At 41.1% G+C, this 23,694-nt stretch overlaps 1 protein-coding gene and 1 long non-coding RNA gene across 4 annotated transcripts; one reads left to right on the top strand and one right to left on the bottom strand.

Annotated features, from left to right (window-relative positions):
- Nucleotides 1-996: 996 nt before the first annotated feature.
- Nucleotides 997-23,389, bottom strand: LOC137484791 (uncharacterized). Of its 2 annotated transcripts, XR_011005042.1 has the most exons (4): nt 23,272-23,389; nt 21,870-21,957; nt 5,169-5,345; nt 997-2,446 (listed from the first exon to the last, which is right to left on the bottom strand). It is a non-coding gene; the product is annotated as an uncharacterized lncRNA (long non-coding RNA). The 2 variants fall into 2 exon arrangements; XR_011005041.1 differs by lacking the exon at nt 23,272-23,389 and having other exon boundaries at nt 21,870-22,354.
- On the top strand, nt 4,075-19,434 carry GPNMB (glycoprotein nmb). 2 transcript variants are annotated; one of them, XM_068208893.1, is made up of 11 exons: nt 4,075-4,145; nt 9,088-9,237; nt 9,936-10,079; nt 11,386-11,565; nt 12,634-12,792; nt 13,259-13,567; nt 14,764-14,886; nt 15,571-15,673; nt 16,568-16,773; nt 18,270-18,357; nt 19,103-19,434. In XM_068208893.1, the coding sequence occupies exons 1-11, from the start codon at nt 4,076-4,078 to the stop codon at nt 19,254-19,256; spliced, it is 1,686 nt and encodes a 561-aa protein (XP_068064994.1). In that variant the 5' UTR covers nt 4,075; the 3' UTR covers nt 19,257-19,434. The 2 variants fall into 2 exon arrangements, with proteins under 2 accessions (XP_068064994.1, XP_068064998.1); XM_068208897.1 differs by lacking the exon at nt 4,075-4,145 and adding an exon at nt 8,170-8,315.
- Nucleotides 23,390-23,694: the final 305 nt, after the last annotated feature.

Raw genomic sequence — 23,694 nt, 5'->3', positions numbered from 1 at the left:
CAGCCCTACCACGGGCAGGGAAGATGAGTCCACCTGTGAGGATGAGTTCGCCAGGGCACTCTGTGGGTCTGTGTCTCAAGGCTGAGCTCTTGTGAGGATTTGCAAAGTGCTGCAGATGACTTCTTGGGTCCCCCCACCTTCCCCACAAGCTGCTTTCATGAGGCATTTTGGGGCACTGTCACACAAACGGATACAACTGAGCAGGGAGTTTAGCATTTGTAGGGGGGGACCAAAAAAAAAAGCTGAGAGATGGCAGGCTCATTCAAGCCTTCCCTCAAGAGCAAATCTGCCCAAAAATTATTTGTATCACAAAAGAAATTCTACATCTTTCATGGTGCAAATTGAGGCCATTTCTTATTATCCTGTTGGCTGTCACTTGGAAGAAGAGACTGATCAGCCCCTGCTACAACCTCCTTTCAAGTAGTTGTAGAGAGAGATAAGGTCACTCCTGGGCCTTATCTCATGCTGTGGTCATTCCTTGTTCCTATGCTGTGGTCAAATGCCAAGTTTGGAAAAGATCTTTAAAACATCTTGGAAAAGATCTTGGAAAAAATTTAGATTGGATATTAGGAAAAATTTCTCCACAGAATGGGTTGTCAAGCATTGGAACAGGCTGCCCAGGAAGTGGGGGAGGTGTTTAATAGATGTATAGATGTGTGTCTTAGGGACGTAGTTTAGTGGCAGTGCTGGGTTAACAGTTGGACTCAATGATCTTAAAGGTCTTCTCCAACCTAAACCACTCTAGGATTCTATGACCAACCCCAACACAGGAATTTGGGAAATGATTGACTTCTAGGAAACACCTTTAAAAAATAAAAAAATATAAAAAATGGTAAAATGCATAGCTTTAGCTACTACAAAGGCAAAAATAAAGGCACTGGAATTACAAAAAGCCTGTTTGATCAGTTGCAAGGGTTAATTATTTTTTCAGTGATAAGCTGAGAGAGATGATACTAGAAACTGATCAGTAACTTTTTTCCTTTCCAGTACAAGAAGAACTGCAGACTGCTAAGGCAGCTTTGTTTACACGTTTGGTTCAATCAGCTGATGCCACTGTCCCATGTGAAGTAAGGCACAGATGATTTCTTCCCAGGAAGGCAATTTGTCAAGCCCTGAGCAGAGTTCCCTTGAGAGATCACTGGTTATAGCAGACAACATTTACCTAAACGTACCTGGTTGCCAAACCAAGATTGTCTTGTTTCCTTTACTTTCTTGGCCAAAAGCCAAGTTTATACTTCAAATCCCCCTTTTTTCCCCCTTTCCTTTCTTTTTTTTTTTTTTTTTTCTTTGCACTTTTTTCTTCTTAAGTTCCTGTGAGCAGTGATAAACAATTCCTGTATTCGTGTTGTGTTGATGGCGGTGTGATAGCAGTGTGAGCATGCCAGCTCTGTCAGTCTAGACATGCAGGTACACATGATGTGTTCACACCCTGTCATCTGACAGCCCTTCAGGTAGCAGAGATGTGTATCTCCTCAATGAGATTTAATAACTGAGCTGCTAAAGCTGTGAAGTACCAAGCACCTCCTGCCCACGCACTTTGTCAGATGAAGCCCTAAATCTCCCTGAATGTGTGTTTCTTTGCTGGGAGAATGTTTAGGATATATTTCAAACTTTTTCTCCTTTACAGCTGCCTGATTCAATTCACTTGTTTAAATTGCAAAGCTGTTTCTCAGAGACCAAGAATAATAATGTAGAAACGATAAAGGTAATTTAAGATCTGATGATGATCCACAGGTTTCAAGCAAGCCTTCAGAGTTTCAGACACTCATTTTCAGACACAGCTATGGCTAGAACACTTAAAGAAGTCAGCTCACTTGTCAGATGGTCCCTTCACTCTTACCATATTTTTCTTAGCTTTTTATTCTTTTCACTTCCTTTACACTTCTGTTCCCCCTAGCTCTTTCTTCCCTTCTCCTCTCCTCTTGTGAATGTTGGCTGCAACCACACCACAAATGGACCCAAATATTTTCTGTGTCAGCCCTGCAGGAATGTGTAATCTAAGGCCCAAGAGCAGAGGAGCAAGAATGTGAAGGACTGGAGTGTCACAGTAAAGCCACCTTTTAGTTATTACCCCAGCCCTGGTGGGTTTGGATTCCTTTAACCACAGGCCTGATCCTCAGTGCCTCTGAAGTCTATTTACAACATGTTTAATAGTTTCTACCAGCTGGTTCTTATTCAGACTGTCACTCAAAATTTATGTAACAATTTCATGTATCAAATAGCATGGCAAAAAACTCCATCGTAACCAACTTTATTGTTTTTAGGCTGATAAATTTTTGGTTTTAATTAACAGGCATTTGTTGTCAGCAGTTTTCCTCTGGAGGTTCTCAAAACCCTCTTGGGAATGAGCATTCAAACTTCCTTTCTCCCCAGCAGACTTTGGATCAGGCTCCCAGCGCTGAACCACAGTGTTTGAAGGTCACTTTTCACTTCTAGGATCAACAACCTGGACACAAAGGAGTGCAATTAAAGTTAATGTCCCACATGGTTTAAAAAATAATTGTGAATACCTTCGAAACCTGACATTTCAACTGGGAATGTAGCTGATTGAAAAACAACAAAAAAAAGCAACAATCACATGAGGACGCTGCAGTCATATGATTTTTTTTGCACAGTCAGTCACAGCTTTGACTTCGATTTATGCTCCCCCTTGTTTCTGTCAGATAATGAGGGCTTAGTTTAAACAAGCCTGTTCCCCTAAGGCTATTGCTGTCACCCTGCTCTTTGGCTGGCAGTAGGAGGGAGGGTTGGCTCCAGCCAGGAGGATGCTGGAGCATGGATTCTAAATATGCAAGATCCACAGGACTGGAGATCAGAACCTGCACTACTGAGAGAAATGCTGGCTGGGGTGTTCTCGGTAGTGGTAATAACTTACACAGTTAATAGAAAACACCAGAATAATAGAAGAAATTGCCAAAAAAAAAAAAAGTAGTCAGAGTTCTAAAATCCCTTTCCATTGGGCAGTGTCTTCATTCTGTTGACAGTGCCTTGGAGTGATGGACTTCCACCTGCCCAAAATAAAAAAACGGTTTACTGTTACCCAGCTCACGGTTTCTGGCTAGCTGGTGTCACTTATGAGTGCTGTTCTTTGGGACCACTGAAATTACTACTCAGTTCTCTCTTGAGGACTGTACTTGGCTTTGTGCCTTGCCATCTTACCAAAGATTGTTCTTTGCTGCAAACAACAGCAAGAAACTTCACAAGGTCGCCAGGGCTTCAGTGAAAACCAGCTGCTGCACTGCCTGTAGAACACCTGGGCTGGGCAAGCCCATTGAACCTGAATTTGAACCACTAGGTGCAGTGTTTGCCAATATACACTGCTCCTCTTGAGTCACTGGTTATACCTCATTATTAGGCTGGGCCGCAAAGTCTATTTTTTTTTTTTATTGCTACAATCCATGGAGTTTATGCAATCAGTTGTCTCTGTGTGGGTCACGGCAACTTGGGAGCTAGATACTGAGTGGCCATCATCACACAGGGGCTGTGATGGCACCTCTAGCCATGGTTAGATTGGATAGGCATGTACCCACTAAATGTTTAAATAATATTTTCCTCAACAATCAACTCTGATCAGGAGCCAAGACAAGAGATGTGTTGGAACTGGCCGTTTTCGGTTCAGTTCAGAGTTGTTGCCCAGCATATGGGTGAGCCACGTGGTTGAGTAGCGATGGGTTCATCAAATGCAGCGAGCTGTTGCAGTAACGCTTGCAAATCAGGCTGGGGCATAAATTAATTTGGATTTCTGGAAATAAGTATTCCTAATTTAAAAGCAAATTAAGTACAAAAATTGATCACAGTGCAAAACTAGTATAAAAATGCCTGTGAGGTGAATGGTGTGGCTCCAAACAGGTCTCTCAGTAATCCCAGGGAACGCTGAAAGCAAAGGGAGTGAGTCATAAGCACATGAGCTGAAAGAAGCTGAAGACAAAATCATGCATCTCTGCTTAATTCCATCACATGATGAGTCCCGGGGCCCTTCATTTAATCGGAGAGCAGAGCGGCGGAGAAACTTCACTCTCACCTCGCCGAGGGCAGCGGAGGAGTTTCCGAGCGCAGGCCCGGGCCCTCCGGAACCATGAGCGCTGCCCGCCGCCACCTCGCCCTGCTGCTCCTGGCCCGGGCGCTGCTGTGCGCTGCCGCCACACGTGAGTCCCTGCCTCCCGAGCCCCGCATCCCTGCCTCCCGAGCCCCGCATCCCTGCCTCCCGAGCCCCGCATCCCTGCCTCCTGCCTCGCTGTGTGCCGTGCGCCGAGCCAGCGCGGGAAGAGCGCTGCTCCCAGCACCTGTGCGGCTTGCTGGAGCCCTGCCTGCCGCCCGGTAGGCGACAGCCGGTTCCGCCCCGGGGTTGCCTGGCTCGGGTAGAAAAGCTGCCTGAGCTGGAGAAGCGCGCTGAGAACTGCTCAGTGGTCTGTTCCCTGTGCTCCACAGGCACACGGAGCTGACTGGAGCTAAACCTTGCCTCTTGGAAGCAAATTCTTAGCAATACTTCCCCAGTTCAAGCGTGGCTAAAATGACAGATGCAGAAGGGACTTGGCGCAGTTGGCTTGGCTCAGCTGCGGCTGGCAGAGGCCCGGTCAGAAACAGTGCTCCCCACTGGGACACTTGAACCTGTGGATCCCTAACCTCAAGGAGCCCAGCCAAGAAATTCGATCTGCAAGCCACAGTGGGCAAGGAGTGGGCTGATCTGCTTCTTCCCGGGCTCCCAATTTGACTCAAGTCCTATGATGACTCCCTGAGCTCAGGGCTGGGAATGTAGAAATGGGATTTTAAGCTCTAATTCCAGAATGTACAGTATGGAAATTGAAAACCTTAAAAGCTGAAGTCCATCTGAGCATTCATCTAGCCTTGTACCTGCCTCCAGTGGAGAACAGTACTGGATGTATAACTCTGCAGGTCAGGACACTTTCCCAGCTTTTGATGATTTATAGCATTTATAGAATTTCCTCTGTCAGATGCAGCGTCATTGTATTTAACAGGTTTTACTAGACTTTTTCCATCTGTTCCTGCATTTTGAGTTTTCATTGCAACACATGTAATTTTTTGGGACACACTACATCCTGCCAGCAAAAAATTTCACACCTTAATTGTACCTTATGTGAAGAAGTACCTTTAATGTGCTTAGAACCTGTAACCTGCTGATTTCATTTGATTCCCCTTAACTTTTGTACCTTCAGCTTCTTCCTCCATACTGTTCATGGTTCTGTTTTTATATTCTCCCATCACCTCTTCTCCAGGCTTCAAGACACAGTCTATTTAGCTGTTCCTCATATGGAAAAAATTCTATCCCTTTGTAGTGTCCTCGCCACCTCTCTCTGTATTTTTTCAGTTCTTTTATAGTGATTGAGCTGCAGAGAACAGAGCATACAGTACTCAAGACATGGCATTATAAAATGCTGTAATGATGTTCTCATCTTTGTTCTCTATCTAGCCTTTTCCTGGGTTTTCAACTACCAATGAGTACTTCATTCAAAACTGTAAAGCTGCAAGATCCCATTTCTGAGTTTAGAGCTAGTTTAGAGCCCCTCATTCTCAAAGTAAGGCTACATTTAATTCTGTTGAATTTCATACCATTTTATTCTTGAGTCATCTAGTTTCATACAGTCCTCCCCTCTATTACTTTAATGCACAGTCCTCAGCAATTTAAAGAACTTTGCTGTTTTCCTGTTTTCTAGATTATGAACATTTAAAATTATTTTAACAATGGAGAAAACGGGGCACTTATTCATAACTTTTTGTTTTTAATATCCTAACCAATCATTTACTCATGTGAAATCAATCCTTAGTTCTTATCCCACGGTAACTTAATTGCTTTATGTTCCTTTAGCAAGGGACCTCATCAAGTGCTGTCTGGAACTCAAGCAGACTGTAACAAGCAGGTCAGCCCTGTTCCCATGCTCTCTGTCTCCCTCGCAAAACTCAGAATATGTTTGTGAGCAATGCACTCCTTTTATGGCAAATCATATTAATGCACGGTACCTACTTGCTCTGTTCTTCACTGCTGTTCCTACCAGCTTCTCCAACTTGAGCCCCAAAGGGTTTTTTTAATCCTCTAAATCTTCCCTGGAAGTGTTTTTAAAAACTGTCATCACATTTGCCAATTTTTGTTTCTCAGTCACTGAAGCAGTGTTAAGCAAGATGTTACATGCTATGGTTAATAGCTCATTTATTTCACTCTTGTATAACTTCCATACTTGGGCCATGCTATCTAGACAACTTTGTCATTTTGTTGATTTGTTCTATAATTGGGTTTTTTGTGCCAACACTTCATTTTGAGAGATATTCTCTGTCATTAAAAAAAATCTATCACAGAAACTCCCTATGTTCTTCCTTTGTGAATGAAAATATAAACTAATAGACCTATTTTACTTTTGTGCTACCCCTTTACCTTCCCTGAATGCTTCTTTTGCATCTACACCATCTTTTGGCCCTATACATCGTGGCAAGCTTTCCAACTTTGTTTATATTTGGTGAAAAAAACCCATTAATTTCTAGTTTTTATATTTTTTCAAGTTGTTCCTCAAATTCTTTTTTGTCCTGCTATATTATGTTTCTATACATAACTTTAGAAAGTTTGTGCTACAGTCTGGTGCCATTCCATCTGCCTTTTTAGTTCTAATACACTTTCATCCTCTTTAGCTGGGTCATCTTTCTATTTCTGCTGTCCTAACGCTGGCGCTCATTCTCTCTTTCATGGCTGATATGCTTTCACAGGAAATACTGAACTTGTCTCTGCTATGTTTTTCACCAAAATGAGAGCCAGAGTGAGAAAGAAGAAAGTCAATCAAAGATCTTTTCCCCTATGATCACCTCACCAAAACTATTACAGGAATCTGTTCCTTGGAGCATAACATTACTCTGTCTATTTTGAACTGAATTGCTCTAATTTTGGCTATGACCAACATCTGTTCTTGAGTGGTTTTCATTGTTAAAAAAGAAATACATTAAAGCTTTTTGTTCCTTTAAATTCACCAACTGAAAATCTTCAGTTCCATGTGTTAGAGAAACCAGTGCAGAAGTCTTTCCTCGTCTGAAAAAACATCTTTGTCTTGTCCTGAAGCTTGTGAAATGTTTTATATTTGACTGAAAGCACATCAGAGAGGCAGAGAAATACCTAAGCAACTTGTGATTTAGAAGCAGTAACAGCAGCTATTACTGAACTAGAAAATTAATTCTGAATTCAAGGATTGTTAATGAAAACACAAAATTAAAAGCATTTATAAAATTAAAAGTGCCCCAGCTGTTTTTGAGAAATTGAACATTTGGGAAAAAACAATTATTGAAAAGTTTTGATCTGACAAAATCAAAACATTTTTATTCATTAAATAATTTTAAGATAAAATCAAGGAGAATAGGAAAAATAAATTACAAAAATTATGTAGCCATTTACTTTTGAATGAGACATTAATTTAATGATACCTAAAGTGTAATTGAACTTGCTAAGCCTTTGTGAAGTACTTTTATGGTTGCTAATTTTTTTTTTTTTCCTGAGCAAAGTTTCTGAACAACAACATTACCAAACTCTTCTTCTGGCCAAGACTCAAAACAATACAGCATGTGAACCAGGTCATTAAGTAAACACCAGTCATAATGTTATGCTTGCTCACATCAAAAAATATTAAATCTGCAGGAAGGACTTGATTCAAGTGATTTAAGTGAGACTGCAGGGAGTTCCTGGAGGGCAAAAGACTGTGGGAGGTTGTGTCTCTGAGTGCAAAGTCTGTTCTTTTCCTCAAACTGTTCAGTCTTCAAGAGTGAGGTGAGAGCTACCATGATCAGCTCAGAGTGGGGATGGGACTGGCCAAGCAATGTTCTTCCTGCCCAGCAGAAATCTCACTGGGCAGTAAAACACCAAGAGACAGCAGCCTCTTCTTCTGAGCTGTTTCTCTGATTCTCTCTTGCAGTAAAATTAGGAGCCACCCACCTCTAAAGACCGTGCTTAAACTGGATACACCTGCTCTGTGTCTTTTCCACAGCATGGAGAAATTCCAACACTACCGGTTAGGTTACAGCATACAGGGCAATTCTTGCCCTTCTTACAGGCTCTGCATTTTCCTTGAAGTCATCCAGAACTTTGTTGCACTTGGGTATAAATCTAAGTAGCATTCTGCATCAGCTGTACCTTTACAATAAAGCCATAGAAAGCAGAAATTCTAACTCTCTTAATGTTGTGACAGAATGGCACACCCAGCAGTTACCTTACCTGATTAACATGGCAGAGCTCTTCAAAGCCTCCAGGCTTTCATGGAACTATGCCCATGAGTCCTCTTATTAATATATTTTTATGGCATCCTGCAGTGGCCAACATGTTCCTACAGGTTACTTGGGTATTTACATTGCTTTCCACTATGTGTGCTTTGTGACAGAAAGAGGGATCCTAGAAGCCTGGGAAAAGTTTGTGCCCATCGTTTGTAGTAATATGAGAAGAAAGAGGTTATTGAAGTTATTTAATATCAGAGCCATTTCTAAATAAAAGGCACGAAGCTAATATGTTATTGTTGTTATATTATAAACACATTGAATTTACTATTCAGCTCTAAATTTCCTTTTCTGGAAATACCAGCTTCTGTTATAATTGGTTCCACCCCTCCCACCCAAACCACCAGCCAACTCACCAAAGGAGCTGCACTGGGTCAAAACTAATTCCTGGCAAAACTTCCACTAGAGCACAACTTAGACACAGAATGAATTTATCCCATTAGCCTTTTACTTGTAGATTTATTACCAGGCAAAGCAGTCAGAAATCAAGCAACCTCTGTGCAGAGAGCCTGACTGTTGCAAGGTTATGTAAACTCTTGCAAACCATTGCTCAGATACGGTCAAAACATTGTAAACATTTTTATTCTTTGTCTGGGAAGTTTGCAGTACTACAAGTAGAAAAATATGTTAGTCTGACAGTGGAGGAATTCTCTTTATGTTGATTATAGTTGATGTAAGTGTTTATAGCTGCAATGATAAAATTCCGTAATTTTCTACTGGTGGAAAGTTTTCTACCAGTACATGATTAAAGTTCAGCACAAGAGTAATGTTTTTATAAAGTAGTAGGGAAAATTGCATTACATTAATACTGATGTTTGATTTTCTCTCTAGGGTTTCAAGATGTGTTGAACCATGGAAGCACTTCTCCTGTCACATCCTACAAGGAGCTACAAGGCTGGTCTAGTGATCAAAATAAATGGAATGAAAAACTTTATCCTTTCTGGGAAGAAGGAGATCCCAGATGGAAGGACTGCTGGAAAGGTGATAGCACACTTGAAAAACTGTAGTGGCCACAAAATCCACCACAGTGCAGAGTGCAGGTGCTATAGAGCATTTTCACAGGGGCAATATCCACTGCTGCACAGAATGGCAAGTTAGAGATAATTAGGTTTGATACCATTCCCAGTGGGTTGTCTGAGGAAGCAGAACAGTGAGTTATTTCATAAAATGCTTTCCCATTATGACTAATCTCAGACATTAATACTTAGCAAGAAGTACTGATGGTCATGGCTCCAGCACAATCGATTACATGAAACATGCCCTGGAGGACAGGCAGCTTCAACTGCTTCCTCAGTAGGGCACGAGGGCTTCAGACTGACAGCTTCAGCAAAGACCATGTTTATTGTCATCTGGTCTGAGTTGAAAGCAAATGACTATCCCTGGGGAGAAACAAAATTTTTCTCCTTTGAAATATATTGACCCCCACAGGTAGAAAACTATATTCTTAGCTCTAGGAAGAAAATTAATGGCAGACCAGTAAGTGATCTAGGGGGGATACACTGAGTCCCTCTGATTGTTTGAAGCTGGGATTTCGGTAAGATCTCAAGTCACTTGGCACAAAAGCCCTTAGAAACAGAGTAACCAAGAAAGCATTTCTACTGTAAAGGGTGCACAGTTGATGGCAGGTTCTGCTCCGATGCACCCCTCACTGCAGCAAAGACCGATTTTCTTTTCTTCAGGTGGAAGGGTGACAGCCAAACTGGAGAGTGACAGCCCAGCACTGGTAGGATCCAATGTGAGCTTTGTTGTGACTCTGCAGCTCCCCAAGTGCCAGACAGAAGATAATGATGGCAACATAGTGTACAGGAGAAACTGTACCCAGGGTAGGTAATGGCAATTTCCCTGCACCACGCTCACATCTGCCTGGTGCTGCTGTGAGTGTGTCACTGAGCTCTGAAAGCATCACAGGTACACCCAATGAACAGTAGCCATGCTGGATTTAACTAATAACTGATAACACTTACCTGTGCATAGCCAGCCTGTGCCACTCCAGTTTTTTCTTAAGATAACTGTGCTATTTTTAGTGCTCTGCCCCACTGTATATACACCGACCAGGTAATTTGAGACTGACCATTGTTATAAACTTGCCTTCCCAAAACAGTCACATAATCTGACCTCCCAATAGGACTGTTACTGCTTTTCAGTTCAGGCACAATGTTGCACAATTACACTGTTTTATTTCAAACTTATAAAGCTGTCAGTTTATAAAATGGAGGGGTTTTTTTTCAATTATGAATTGTAGAATTCAGTTATCATATCTGCACAAAAGAGTAAATCTCACACTTCCACATTTTCGGAATTAAAAAATTAACAAATAAATATCTTAAAATCAAGCAACATGTTCCTCAGAAAATCACCCCTTTTTCATCTTATTTACTGCTACGTGGAGAAAAAAAGCCTATCATAATTCCAGTGTTTTAAGCTGCTGGATCTAGAACAACACATGCTGTTGTACCTTTCATCCTCTGAATGCATAAATGTTCAACAAATTATTTACTGATCAAAGTAATTTTCATTTTGAGGCATATCAGCAAGTTTTTTGTCAGGCTAAATTGCACTTAACTATCTAATATATTGTTAGCAGCTTATAACCATACTCTACTTAATATCTGCTGTGCTGTTTGGGGGAGGAAACTTCCTATTTACTATTCAGAAAATGACAGGAATTCATGTCTAAGTTATTTAAAGGTGCCATAGAAAACTCTTCTGACAAAACAAATAAAGTCACTTCCTTACAGTGCTTTCACAGCCATTTTTTGTACTTAAAATTTTAGATTCTGCCTGCCAAATATTTAGGTAGCTCCGTTATCCTCAGTGAAACAGTAGCATCCTGTGTAGTCAGCAGCAAGTTTTTGGGCAAGCACTTCTAAATTGTGTCTGGCCCATGAGACAGTAAAGATTTTAAAACTTTTTAGTAAAATAGCACCAAGACAAAACCATTTTGTATTTACATTAAAAACCAAACAAAGCACAACTTCAGGAAAAAAGAATTAACGTCAGTCTAAAAATACCCCACTTCACCTGTTGTTTAAATGCAGCAACTGCTATAGCCTGTGGTGCTTGCCTCCTGTTTTCTGACTCTCTGCACATTTCTCAGTTGATCAGAACCTGTCCTACTTCTATCCTTAGATCCTCCAGCTTCCATGGATCAGCAAGTCTATGTCTACAACTGGACTGAATGGACTGACAACTGTGGCTGGGAAAACTGCACAAGCAACCACAGCCATAATGTATTCCCAGATGGGCGTTCTTTCCCTCATAACCCTGGCTGGAGGAGAAGGAACTTTGTCTATGTGTTTCACACTTTTGGTTAGTACTGCAACACGTGCCTTGGTTGGGGTGATGCTGCAAACCTTATGTTCCCTTTGTACACAACTCATTTGTCAAGTATGTTTTACTAAAAGCACTTTAAAAATTATTCCACACTCTAGAGTGGAAATAATTCATTCCCCTCTTTTCCAGAGGGGCCATCAGTTGTTTGGCCTAGAAATCATGGATTACCAGAAGATTCTCTTTAAACCCGCATTCACAATACTACCACTGAAGAAAATTAATTTCCTTTCAGTACTAGTCAAGATCTTTTTCTAGAAAAACAGAGAGTCTGAGCAGGTCAGTCAGATGATTTATTGACAGTTCACTGCCATTTAAGATTTTTAGATTTAAGAGAGAACACAGCGCTGTGTATCAGCAGTTTAACAGTGCAGCACTTCTTGTCTCTAGGGAGGTGAGAGCTGCCACTGGCTGTGCTGCTGCTCTGGTCACAGGTGCTGATTTTCAATGTTTCCTGCTCCTGAGTTGGGCTATTCCTGCCATTGGTTATGTACTAAATCCTAGTGCCTTCAGTTCGCCTGGCTAAATCAGTATTATTGTCAGTATCAGTATGAGTAATAATAATAATATTATTCCAAATTTTATGCAGAGGTGATACTATTTACCTACCTCAGTCAGCTGTTAAAAAGACAAATAATCGAATATATTAAAATGGTTCTAGAGTATGAAGTAAGAGGTATTGTATCATCTGGCTATGCTGAAAGCAAGCACAAGATCACTTAAAATGCCTCACACCATCCACTACATAATCCTAATGACTTAATGTAATGTATCTGCTTTGGAAAGTTGTAGATGTCTTGGCAGTTTTTCCTTGGATTAGTGAAACTGGGGACATCTTTTTGACAACTTTGAAAAACCGGAATCTATGTGAGTAAACACGCTGTAAAAGTATCCAGTCCTTCAAAATCACCTGTCGGATTATTGGAAGACATTTCTAAACTATTAATTTTGATTTTGACAATCTAAGATTCTCAGAGACTTTGCCTCTCATTAACCAACCTGTGGCAAGGCTGAGGGGGAAAATGTTAAGTTCACGTTCTGTTTCAGGTCAGTATTACCAAACAACGGGACGATCTTCAGCGAAGTTTTCAGTCAACACAGCAAATATCACTCTTGGCGAACATGGGATGGCAGTGTCCATTTACAGGAGAGGGCACTCGGGATTTGTTCCAGTTGCAAGAGCAAAAACTGTCTACTCTGTAACAGGTGAGCGTGCTGGAATCAGCTGTAGTGACATGCTGGGGGTATTTGTTGCTTAGCTGTTAAAAAAATTCAGCACAAGCATCATCTGCCATGAAAAGAAGACATTGGCCTGAGAAAGGTTTTTAGCATGAAAGTGGAATCTCTGGTAAATTGCCTTGAGTATCTAAAGTAACCTTTTTGTCTAGCTCAGTAGTCACCCCTCCACTTTGTAATGGAAAATGATTTACGAGAGATAATGCAATCTTCCACAGATGTCTGTGGTTCCTCATTTGTTCCCATATTTTTCGGGCTGTTTCCTACTGATATTCACTCCGCAGGTCATAAATCAAATTAAAGTAGACACCTGTGTTAAAGATACCATGTTTGCATCTCACATTCTGGCTGTTGCTGTTCAGGGGCTTTGGAATTGTTTATTGTTTGCAGCCAGGTATCTCTGCTTTATTTATTTACCTCTTTTTCCTCCCTCCAGACAAAATTCCAGTAATTGTGAGTATGTTCCAAAAACATGACCGCAACATCTCAGACTCCATTTTCATCAAAGACTCACCAATTACATTTGATGTGAAGATCCATGATCCCAGCTACTATCTGAATAATTCTGCCATCTCCTACAAGTGGAACTTTGGAGATGGAAGTGGCTTATTTATAGCCAGCGGTTCTAGTACATCTCACACCTACACTCTGCAAGGAAACTTCACTCTGAATTTAACCGTCCAAGCCATTATACCCGTACCTTGCAGGCCAGTAACACCCACTGCACCACCGCCCACCTCATCAGGTAAGCATTTTTCAAACAGCACTGGCATTAGGAGTCATGCTAAAACTCTATATTCTGATGTTTTAAGTTAATATCTTTAGTAGTTTTACTGTCATCATGAAAGAGCTGCAAGCCTCTGGAAACCCTCTATAAAATTGGCTTAGAGACAGAATCAATAAGCATTAACTCTTCTAGGATTCTATGGTAGGGTTCACTTACACATTTAACTCCTTATGCATCCAGTTCTACCACCACACTTACAAAGGTCTCCAGGTGAACATAAATATAAATTTGTATTTTCTCTGCCACACCTGGTCCGGAGATTCTAGCCTTGTCTACTCAGGGTCATTTTCTGAAGTAAAATGTAAATGTCAAGTGAGAAAAAGGAATTTCAGAACACTCTTACAGCAAGTTCCTTTCTGGATTGCATTAACTCCCATCCAAAATTAAATGAGATTAGATTGAACTAGAAAAACCTAGTCATATTCAAAAATATGAGATTTCCACATGGCATTAACCCAGAACAGCTTTTCCACTTTAAATTTATTGACTAACATATTTTAAATTTATTGACTAAACATATTTCAGAATAACTTTTATTATGTTCAGCATTAGCTTATCATCTCAGAGGGTTTTAAGAAGACATGCAGTTTCAGCCATAATAATACTACTGTGAAACTGTAAATGTGGCTATATTTTTCAAATTTCATATTTTTAATATGTGCTTTTACCAAAATATGGAGTGAGAATGAAAAATGAAAGGGAAGATATAATTTTCACCACTTTCCCTCTTCAATTTTCCACTAGCTGTAATGTAGAGCAGTGGGAAAATACCAGCTTTTAAAAAAGCATTTTAAATATTTTATTGGCCTTTGGATTTCTTATATAATCAATTTGGGGATTTTAAAGAAGTATTTAATTGTATTACACCTTGTAGTCTCCCTTTTATTTCTCAGAGATGGGTGACTAGCCAGGTGGTTTTTGGAGTGAGGCTCCCCAGGCCACTCTAGGGTTCTAAAGCTGAGCACATGTGTTTTCTTTAGGGATTACTGCCATGAGCTCATAACACAGATACACACACGACTGCACAGCTGCAAACCAAAGCCACTGACAGCCTGTGGAATGAAGGCAGTTGGAACATGTGGCTGTGTTCAGAATATCCCTAAGCAGAGCTTATTCTAAAGTTGTTGCACCTCTATTTCTTCTGCCTCAAACAGTTACAACCAGGCCATCTTCTGATTCTGACTCTTCTCCCACTGTCGAGTCAGTGGAGGATAATCCTGATGGAGGCTGCCATATTTACAGAAATGGATACTATGGAAGTAGTATTGCTGTTGTAGGTAAGGATGTGAGTCAACACCTGAACAGAAGAATGGTGTTAACAATGAACAACAATGCATGGTAGAAATAATGCTTATTTAGACGCATTTTTATCAATTACATGAGATCCACAAAAAGATGCCACTCATGGACATAGCTGAGAGTTTTAAGGATTAATGTACAGACGTCTAACTGGCTGACTTTGGTTTCTGCCTGCACTCTGCCAGGGGCTAGTTGCAGAGGTTATGACCCCTTGCTTTCAGACACGTGGGGCTGGACCTTGGTCTGGGTCCCTGCTGATGGCTGACCCCATGTGCTGGTGGGGATGTGCATTGTGTCACTCCTTTCTCTGTCACCAGCTTCTGAACATGCCACAGCAGGAGCACATGGGCTGGGGAGGAGGTTTACATAAGGTTGAACTGACCTTTGAATGCAGAGAAATCTCAGGTAGTGGGAAGTGATTTAGCAAAATAAGGAAGTAAATAACAATAATGAGGAAAAGCAGACCAGAAAGCAGCAGCCTCACAAGGAAAGCACTAGAAAATGTCTCAGCTTTCAAAGCCTTCAAGAGGAATGCTAAGGGAGGGAGGAGGTTATGAAAAACAAGACCTGAACTGAGCATCAGCCAAACACTCGAGGTTCAGTACACATATACTTCAAAGCTTGTCATGTGTCCTACAGTTAATATGTGTTTCCTCTCCCAGAGGGAATCCTCGAGGTAAATATTATTCAGATGACAAGCATCCAGATGACAGAAAGTCAAGCTGAAAACTCACTGGTTGACTTTGTTGTTACCTGCCAAGGGAGGTAAGTCTGTGAATGAAGCTGTCAGTCTTCCCTGTTTAAAACTAATTGGGTGCTGGAATGCTGTATGCACTTAGATGCAGATGTACGAACAAAAATTGGGAACTGCAGTGTTTCTGTTTCTTGATGGGAACTAAAGATAATGCAAGACTCATTTTTAAACTGTGCCAACAGAGCCTACTGCCAGGGACTTAGGATTCAGAGCAAACATCCAGTCTCAGTGAAAATAAGGAACTGATTGAGGGGAAAAAACAATTTACAATCTCCTGGCCAAGACAAGATTTCAGCACTTAAAGTGGGAAGCAGTTTACTGAAATTGTAAGGAAATCCTTTCTTTTTGGCCATGAGTTTTGACACTTGGAGTACATGGATCAGTCCAAACAATTTCTTGGATGCAAAAACATTGGACTAGTATTCCTAGGTCTTAGAAGGTTAGAGTTGAGAGAACTAAGAAGTACAAGAAACACTGTGGTAATACAACTGGAATACAATTAGCCTCTCTTAAGGGAGTATTTTCTTTTCCAGCACATGATACTACTTAAAAGAATTTGCATTCCTTTCTTAAAGATGTGTATTAAAGGTAATGGACTTTATAAGTTGATTTGATGCAGGTAATCATGTGATCGCCATAAAATGTTAAACGATAAGCAAAATAAGCAGATAATTATACAGATTGTATACATGCATTCTATATAAAATCCACATGTACATATAAAAATGTACAGGTATGCAAAAAACCCATATAGTATTAATAAAATACTCTTAAATCACTATAGTGCCACTGATTTCAACAGGTACCAGCATAAAACTGGTGTACCAGTGCAATGTGTCTATGAACTGGGCTAACTGGGCTGGCAGGACTCCACAGATGCAATGTGCTCTCTCTTCCCATGCCAGTCTCCCAACAGATGTCTGCACAGCAGTTTCTGACCCCTCGTGCCAGGTGTCCAAGAGTGTGGTGTGTGACCCCGTCGTCGTCACGGATGAATGTTTACTCACCATCAGGAGAGCTTTTGAGGAACCTGGGACATACTGTATCAACATCACCCTGGGTGATGACACAAGTCAAGCCCTTGCCAGTGCCCTGATTTCTGTAAATGGAGGTGAGTCCACAAAGAGCAGACGTGGGGTGTTGGTGAAAAGCTTCTCCCTGTGGTCATTTCCCTGCAGGGGGGAAGAGCTCAGGAATACATAGCGGGGTTCTTATTGTGCCTGGAAGCCTCAGCTGAGACTGCAGCAGCTTGTCTAAGAGTCCATGCAAAGATAAAATGATGATTATTTCCCTGGGGGAATTTTAACTGTTAGACCTTGGTTTGACTTCGGTTTACAATCCAATGAGTAAAGTAATTACACAAACTATTTAGTATCACAGAATATGAACAGTTCTTAAGCCACAATGTAATTTTCCACAGAAAAATGTTGGGCAGAAAAGCAGGTGGGGAACATGCCAGCCAGCCCACTCCACACATGGAGAGATAGCAGAAACAGAGGGGAATTCAGCTCAATTGAGACAGAATCAAAGCCTGCAGCACAGTTGGCTGCCCTGGGCCGTCTTTACTGCCCATGGGCCTTGACATGGTTTCTATTTTTATATGAGGATAAGATGAATCATGTTCTGGAATGATCTGTGTAACATCCAGTGACTACAGAAGTCTGCCCAGGATAATTGTTTCTGAAGAGGAGCTTTACCTTTGGTTGGATAAGTATCACTGTGTCTATCTCATAGCTATCAAAGCAGACTTTGACAGAACCAGCTAATAAACTCAGCCTCAGTCAGAAGTCTAAAAGATAATGCTGCCTCTCTGCTCCCATTTCATTGAACTCCTGACTTCCTATTACAGTGTCCTAGTGACTCTTCTGAACTCTCTAATTACTATCAGCCAAACAACTGACCCTTTGTGGTCATTTTCCACAGCATTTTTGATGGTTTTATTGAATCTAGGTGTAAGTTTATCTGTACTGAAATCAATTCATTATGAAAAAGGCACAATGCCTGACCTCTAAGTGCATTCTGGCTCCTAAAGGTGAAACTGCAGAAGGGTTTTCCTCAACTGTATTCACAGAGACTAGCTTTAGCCCCGTAAAGCTGGTCTGTCTAGGTTTCTTCCAGAGGGCAAAGCTGTCTTGAACTTTGGGGCTTCTGCTATAATCAAAGCAGAATTAGGATCTAAGAGAGGTTGCTGCTTTAAATCACCTTCTGGATGAGCCCATCTAATTTTGTCAAAGTTATCCTATAGTCAGTATGAACATTTCTCCAGCATAACAAATGGCAAGGATCAAATTAGCTTCACCTTGTGAGGTGCCAACAGGGCCCTTCATTCCTCTCCATGCTGGAAGGGTAGCCATGTGTCTGAGGAGCACAGCTCATATAAGAACTGGCAAAGTACAACTCACACTCTGGTGGAATCAAGAATTACATGGATTAGGATGTGAAAGCACCACCTCCTGCCAGTCACTGACCTCCAATGCTTAGCATATTAAAATTACTAATTGTGCTTCAATTCGTACAGCAATAAGTAAAAGTGACATTTTCTTTGGAAAGCCTATCTCACTGTAAAATAGAGGCTAACTTTTAATCAATTTACTTTCTGAATTATAGGAGCATCATCTGGAACAACAGAAGGTGTCTTTATATTCCTTGGCTTGTTGGCAGTATTTGCTACCATCGGGGCATTTGTCCTTTACAAGTAAGTTGCTAGTTTCTGTGATTAAAAACAGTTAAAAGAACTGTCAAAATATTATTTAAATTAACGAACCAAACAATTTAAATTTGCTTTAGCTACATTTTTGTTTCTTTACTATTGCAGCTCACAAATATTCTGGCAAATATTCAAGAAAATGAGATTACTGGTTCAGGCCACAAAACCACTGGAAAACATGCAGATGTCAAGGACTTTCAGAAAAAAAGTTACATTCTGTGCCCATAAGCACAAACAGTAGTACTAGCAGGCCTGGGAACTTCATCTAAGCAGAAAGCAAACTCAAACTGCATGATGTGATTTATATATGCAGTGAAACCAAACAAATTCTTCATTAAATAATTGATTAATAAATTCTTTGGGGAAAAGATGCTGAGCATTCAGACAGTAGTTAACAGAAGCTCATGTTGCTGCATTATTAGTTTGGAAGTTTCTGATGAGACTTTGAGACTGCACGAAGTCTCCTGAGTCAAGTGTGTGCTCACCCTTCCCAGTGAGAGGTGAGAAACACACACTTCCATGGAGCAGCAGTACTCCAGTACTCCTTCTCCCTAACCAGGCCCCTGTCACCACTACTGACCTATGGCTGCCAGACATCAGATGTGATTGGACAGGGAAGGAGGAGAGAGAATGCATGATGAGCACATGATTAGTGCTTTTATGCACTGGTCACATGCTAAATGTGCACCCTCTGTAAAAGTCTTTCAGCAACTAACTGTCACATTTCTTGCAGGAGATACAAGCAATACAAGCCTATTGAGAGGTGTGCAGAACAAACAGAGAAGCAGGAGGGATTTACTGCTTACTTCAGCACTTTCAAAGCCATTTTCTTCCCTAATAGCACTGAGAGAAATCCTCTGCTGAAGAGTAAACCAGGCATTGTTTAAACCTTTAGTGTAACACTGACTGTTAGATTAAGTACAGCACTTGTATCTGAACTGTACTTTAATGGGGCTTTTTTGTTGTTATAAAAAATCCCCAGGGAGTAAGGTGAAAGCACATATAGATGGGATGGTAACTTTTGGAGCTTAGCGCAATTAGCAACATTAAAGTAGTCTTTTATAGGAGGTAGTTTTAAGCACTTGCTGTTCTTGCTTGTGATGTAGGATACACTCTTCTGAATTACTAATACCCCCACACCCTTATCTGGCTTTTCTTATTTCTAAGTTAACAACCTGCAAAATTAATCACATCCATTATCAGAAAAGGGGAGTGTGGGGGGGAAAGATGTTAATTTAAAAAAAAGAAAAGACAAAAACCCCCAACGGCCAACCAACTTGTAAACAGTTTTTATTGCTGCTTTCTGCCTTAGCAGGATTCATGTATTTGCTGTAAAGAGAGACATGGGGGGCAGGCACGTGTTATGTCTGTGGAATGAAACGTGCCATGGCCTATTCCCAGGCATTGGCACTGAACTGCTGCCACTGTCACACTGTTCAGGAGGTCCTCACACAGACTTGCCCCAGGCAGGCCAGCTCCCCACCAAGCAAACCCTAGATTCTGGGAACCACCAGAGGCACAGCTCCCCACTGTGAGTTTGGCAGCAGCCACCATGTTTTTCAGGGTTCAATAGCAGGGGTGCAGCTCATTAAATGTCAGTTGGCCTCAGGGCCAGAAAACAGGGCTGGACACACTTAGCTTCCTACTGGACACGGCTACCAGTGCATGAGTCTCACTATAAACTAGACCACAGACACCCAAGCAACAAGATGAGCCCCATTGGCTTGGCTCTCCCTGTTGAAACTTTAAGTCCCATGTAAAATTCTGTGTTGCAACTGCTGATGCTGCCTTTGCCTCCTTTGCTTCCATTGGTCTTGAGACACTGGACTGGCACCACTGCTCCCAAGGGGCCGACATGCTCCATGTCCAATGAAGGGTCAGCAGAAGAAGGGATCTAGCAGGAAGGGGTAGCATTCAACTGCCTTTTCCTCTTCTCGTTTCATTTCTGTCTTTCCTGCTGTAAAGACACATAAATTTCTGCTTGCTTCTCCATCCCTCTGACCACTAAATCAAATAAATGAAAACCCCAAGATAAATAAAACACTCTGCTCCAGTTTCTGCTTTTCCATGACACACCTTAGAAAATGTAAACTTATGCCAAATCAATGTGCCTTCACTTGTTCACTCGAGCTGCAATTCTGTTAAAAGAACTCATTCTGAGCCCTTCCACAAGTGATCTGGTCTCGTAGCCACACATGTTCATCACTCAGCATCGTGGCATTTCACAGTGTGAGACCAGCACAAACTGCTGAAGGCTGGCTCACTGGATGATGAGAAAAGGACGGCATCTTTTTTGTAGAAAGGGAAGAGGTTGCTAAAAAGGTTCACAGAGATGTGCAAACAGACCAAAAATTCTTTATAGCTTATGTTTCAAAAAACTCCTTTGTTGTTAGCAAAGGTTATAGTCAAAATGGAGGCTGGGCAAATGACTTTACACAATCCATTTCTAAACACTGAATTCTTTGAAGATCTGTATTTCAATATAATTAGCTTATGTCTTGAAACATCTCTGATACATACTGTTTTCTGTTCCTGTGGGAATACATAATTATAAATACACTTTCGTAGTATTTTAGCAGATCTTCTAAATGCTTATCATTTGTAATCTGAATCTAGTCTTCACTGCCCCTTCCCAGTGTGCACAGACACCTTTCAATGACTTAAGGATATTAAAAAAAATGCAGATTCCAACATACCTGTGAGATTAATTCTTTAGCTCTAAAATTCAACAGCCCCTTTTCTTCTTTTGTTTCCAGGTTCTCCCATTATTTTAATTCCTTTGTGGCTATTTCAGTTATATTATTATAAGCAGTGTATTTGCTATTGTTCTGTCTTCCTTGTACGTAACATCCTATTGTCTAAGAACTAGCATCTCAAATTATTTTCTGACTTAAGCAGGAAACACATTTTCTGCAAAAAATACTGTTTAAGTGTTATGTCCTGTGTTATCAGTCAGGCAGAACTGTAATTTGTATTTGTTGCTCTAGCTTGAGGCAGGACAGGGGTTTAGTGGAAAGCTTAAGATGACCTGTAATGAAGCATGAAAACATAAAATCTGTCACATCTTAGGATCAGTGAAGATGCAGGCTACCACCTGGGCTACATGCAGAAAACATCTTGTTCCTGCAAAATGCTGCATCTTAGATGCTCAGAGACATCTTAAGCTTTTGCACAGAAAACAGCTTTCAGGCATACGTTAAGAACTTTTTTGTACTTTAACCTAAGTGTTAGGAATATCTTGCACTGTCTCCCTTTAAGTGCCATGTCAGGATACTACATTTTTATGTTATGATTTTGCCTTTTCAGCTGTAACTTCTATTTCATACATCTTTACTTTTATACAATGCAATTTGCTGCACTGACAAATAAACCATGTAATGATTTTAAAGAGATTGCTGCTTTGTCTCAGAACTACAAACTGCAACGTAAGCAACTTGATGAGTTGCCCAATTATTGATCAAACGAGCGTCTACCTCCATAAAACACAGGATCTGCCTTACCCTCAGTTCACACCTGGCTCTACCATGGGTTATCAAGCTGATTTTGCAGTCTCCCTTCAAGTGTACTCAGAGCAATGGCACCACAAACCTGAGAAGCAAGGAGACTTTCTTAACACCCAGATGACACAATTTCAGAACAGATCAGGATACAAATGAGCTTCATGTCCTTCAAAGGCAAGAACAGCTGACAAACAACAGATTTGTGAATGTCAGCAAATGTTACAAGACAGGTTTCAGGCATTCCCTTTGGAGAAATAACATCAAGAATGACATCAAAGACAAATGTACATTGTCTTCATAGAAAGAACATCCTTTCAAACATGTCTTCAAGAGAAACAGACACATCAGTTGAGTAGCAAGTTTGTTAAGAATTGCTTTTAAAAATGAGCTGTTATTTCAAATCACTTATTTTGTTCCTTCCCCCTTTTTTTTCTTGAATATTTTTACAGCACACAATTAAGGCTCATCAGATGTGGCATTTTTTTTCTTACCAGAAGTATTTTTTAAGCTGAAAAAGGCTAAAAAACACCAGTCTCTGAAGGAATTGTAGAGGAATGAAACAAAACTTTGCAAGAGTCATCCAGCCACCGTGGCTTATTAGTACAATCAATCACTTCCAGCTTCATGCAGCATAGTCAAATTTTCTTTAATGATAAAGCTTTTATCACTACAGGTCCTTATAATTCACACAGAATTCCATAATCCCAGATTTGTTAGGTTGGAAGGGACCTCTGGAGATCATCTAGTCCAGACCCCCAGCCAAGGCAGGGTGACCTACAGCAAATGCCTCAGGAGTGTGCCCAGGTGGGTTCGGAATGTCTCCAGAGAGGGAGACCCCAGGACCTCCCTGCGCACCCTATTCCAGTGCTCCGCCACCCTCAGTGTAAAGAAGTGCTTCCTCATGTTTAGGTGAAACTCCTTGGTTTTAGTTTATGGTCACTGCTCTTTGCCCTGTTGCTGGGCACCACCAGAAGGAGTCTGGCACCATCCATGACTATGTCTCTTAACTCTTAATATCGTTATTTGACCATCATGCTTGGTGAGAGTAGGAAAAACATTCTAAATGGCAATTCTCTTAGTGTCCCTGTAGATTCCAGGATTTCCAGGGGAAGGAGGTGGAGGGATATGTTTTACCCACATTAAATACAAATGCTTAAAGTTCATAATTTCTCAACCCTTGACAACTTTCTCCGTAGCAAACCAAGCATAACAAGACTACTAACCTGTGCCCATTAACACCGTGCAGGAATTACACAAACAGAAAACATGTTCCACATGAAAATCATGTTCGTTTCAAACAAGGTGCAGTTTTTTAGGCAAAACTGTAGCCTATAAAAGGGGGCAAAAGTCTTGAGCTGGGCTACGTGCTTTAGATGTATATGGAAGTGCCCATGTACTGTACTTGCCCCTTTCCAGCTGCCCAACAACCCAGCACAACACAGTGGTGTTTACAGAGCAGGAATGATCTTTCCTCTCAAATCCAGACATGTCAAACCATCTTTAAAACTGATGCTTCTTCAGCTGTCCTCTGGCCCACGTTAGCAAGCTATGGTACCAGAAAGCCTCCTTCAGGGTGCATCCCCAAGTTAACCAGCATCTGTTTTCTGGCTCCAGAATCTATCGGCCAGATGCAGCTGAAAACCCAAGAGATCAGCTGCACCTGGCTGGGCAGACAAGGGAGACCACAAGGTTGAGGAGCAACAGAACAATGGGAAATGGCTTCAAACTGAGCGACAGTAGGTGAGATATTAGGAAAAAGTTCTTTACTGCGAGGGTGGTGAGACACTGAAACAGGTTGTTCAGAGAAGTTGTGGATGCCTCGTCC

Source organism: Anomalospiza imberbis, chromosome 1 (assembly GCF_031753505.1).
Source record: "Anomalospiza imberbis isolate Cuckoo-Finch-1a 21T00152 chromosome 1, ASM3175350v1, whole genome shotgun sequence".
Taxonomy (NCBI): domain Eukaryota; kingdom Metazoa; phylum Chordata; class Aves; order Passeriformes; family Viduidae; genus Anomalospiza; species Anomalospiza imberbis.
Note: the sequence above shows the minus strand (reverse complement) of the source record. Positions and strands in the feature narration are given on the sequence as shown.

What these genes read in the sequence shown, in the direction of transcription:
- GPNMB (XM_068208893.1), top strand. Translation starts at nt 4,076, where the DNA reads ATGAGCGCTGCCCGCCGCCACCTCGCCCTGCTGCTCCTGGCCCGGGCG. An exon ending in GTTGTTACCTGCCAAGGGAG is followed by an intron (nt 15,674 to 16,567) that starts GTAAGTCTGTGA and finishes TTCCCATGCCAG; the next exon opens with TCTCCCAACAGATGTCTGCA. An exon ending in CCTGATTTCTGTAAATGGAG is followed by an intron (nt 16,774 to 18,269) that starts GTGAGTCCACAA and finishes TCTGAATTATAG; the next exon opens with GAGCATCATCTGGAACAACA.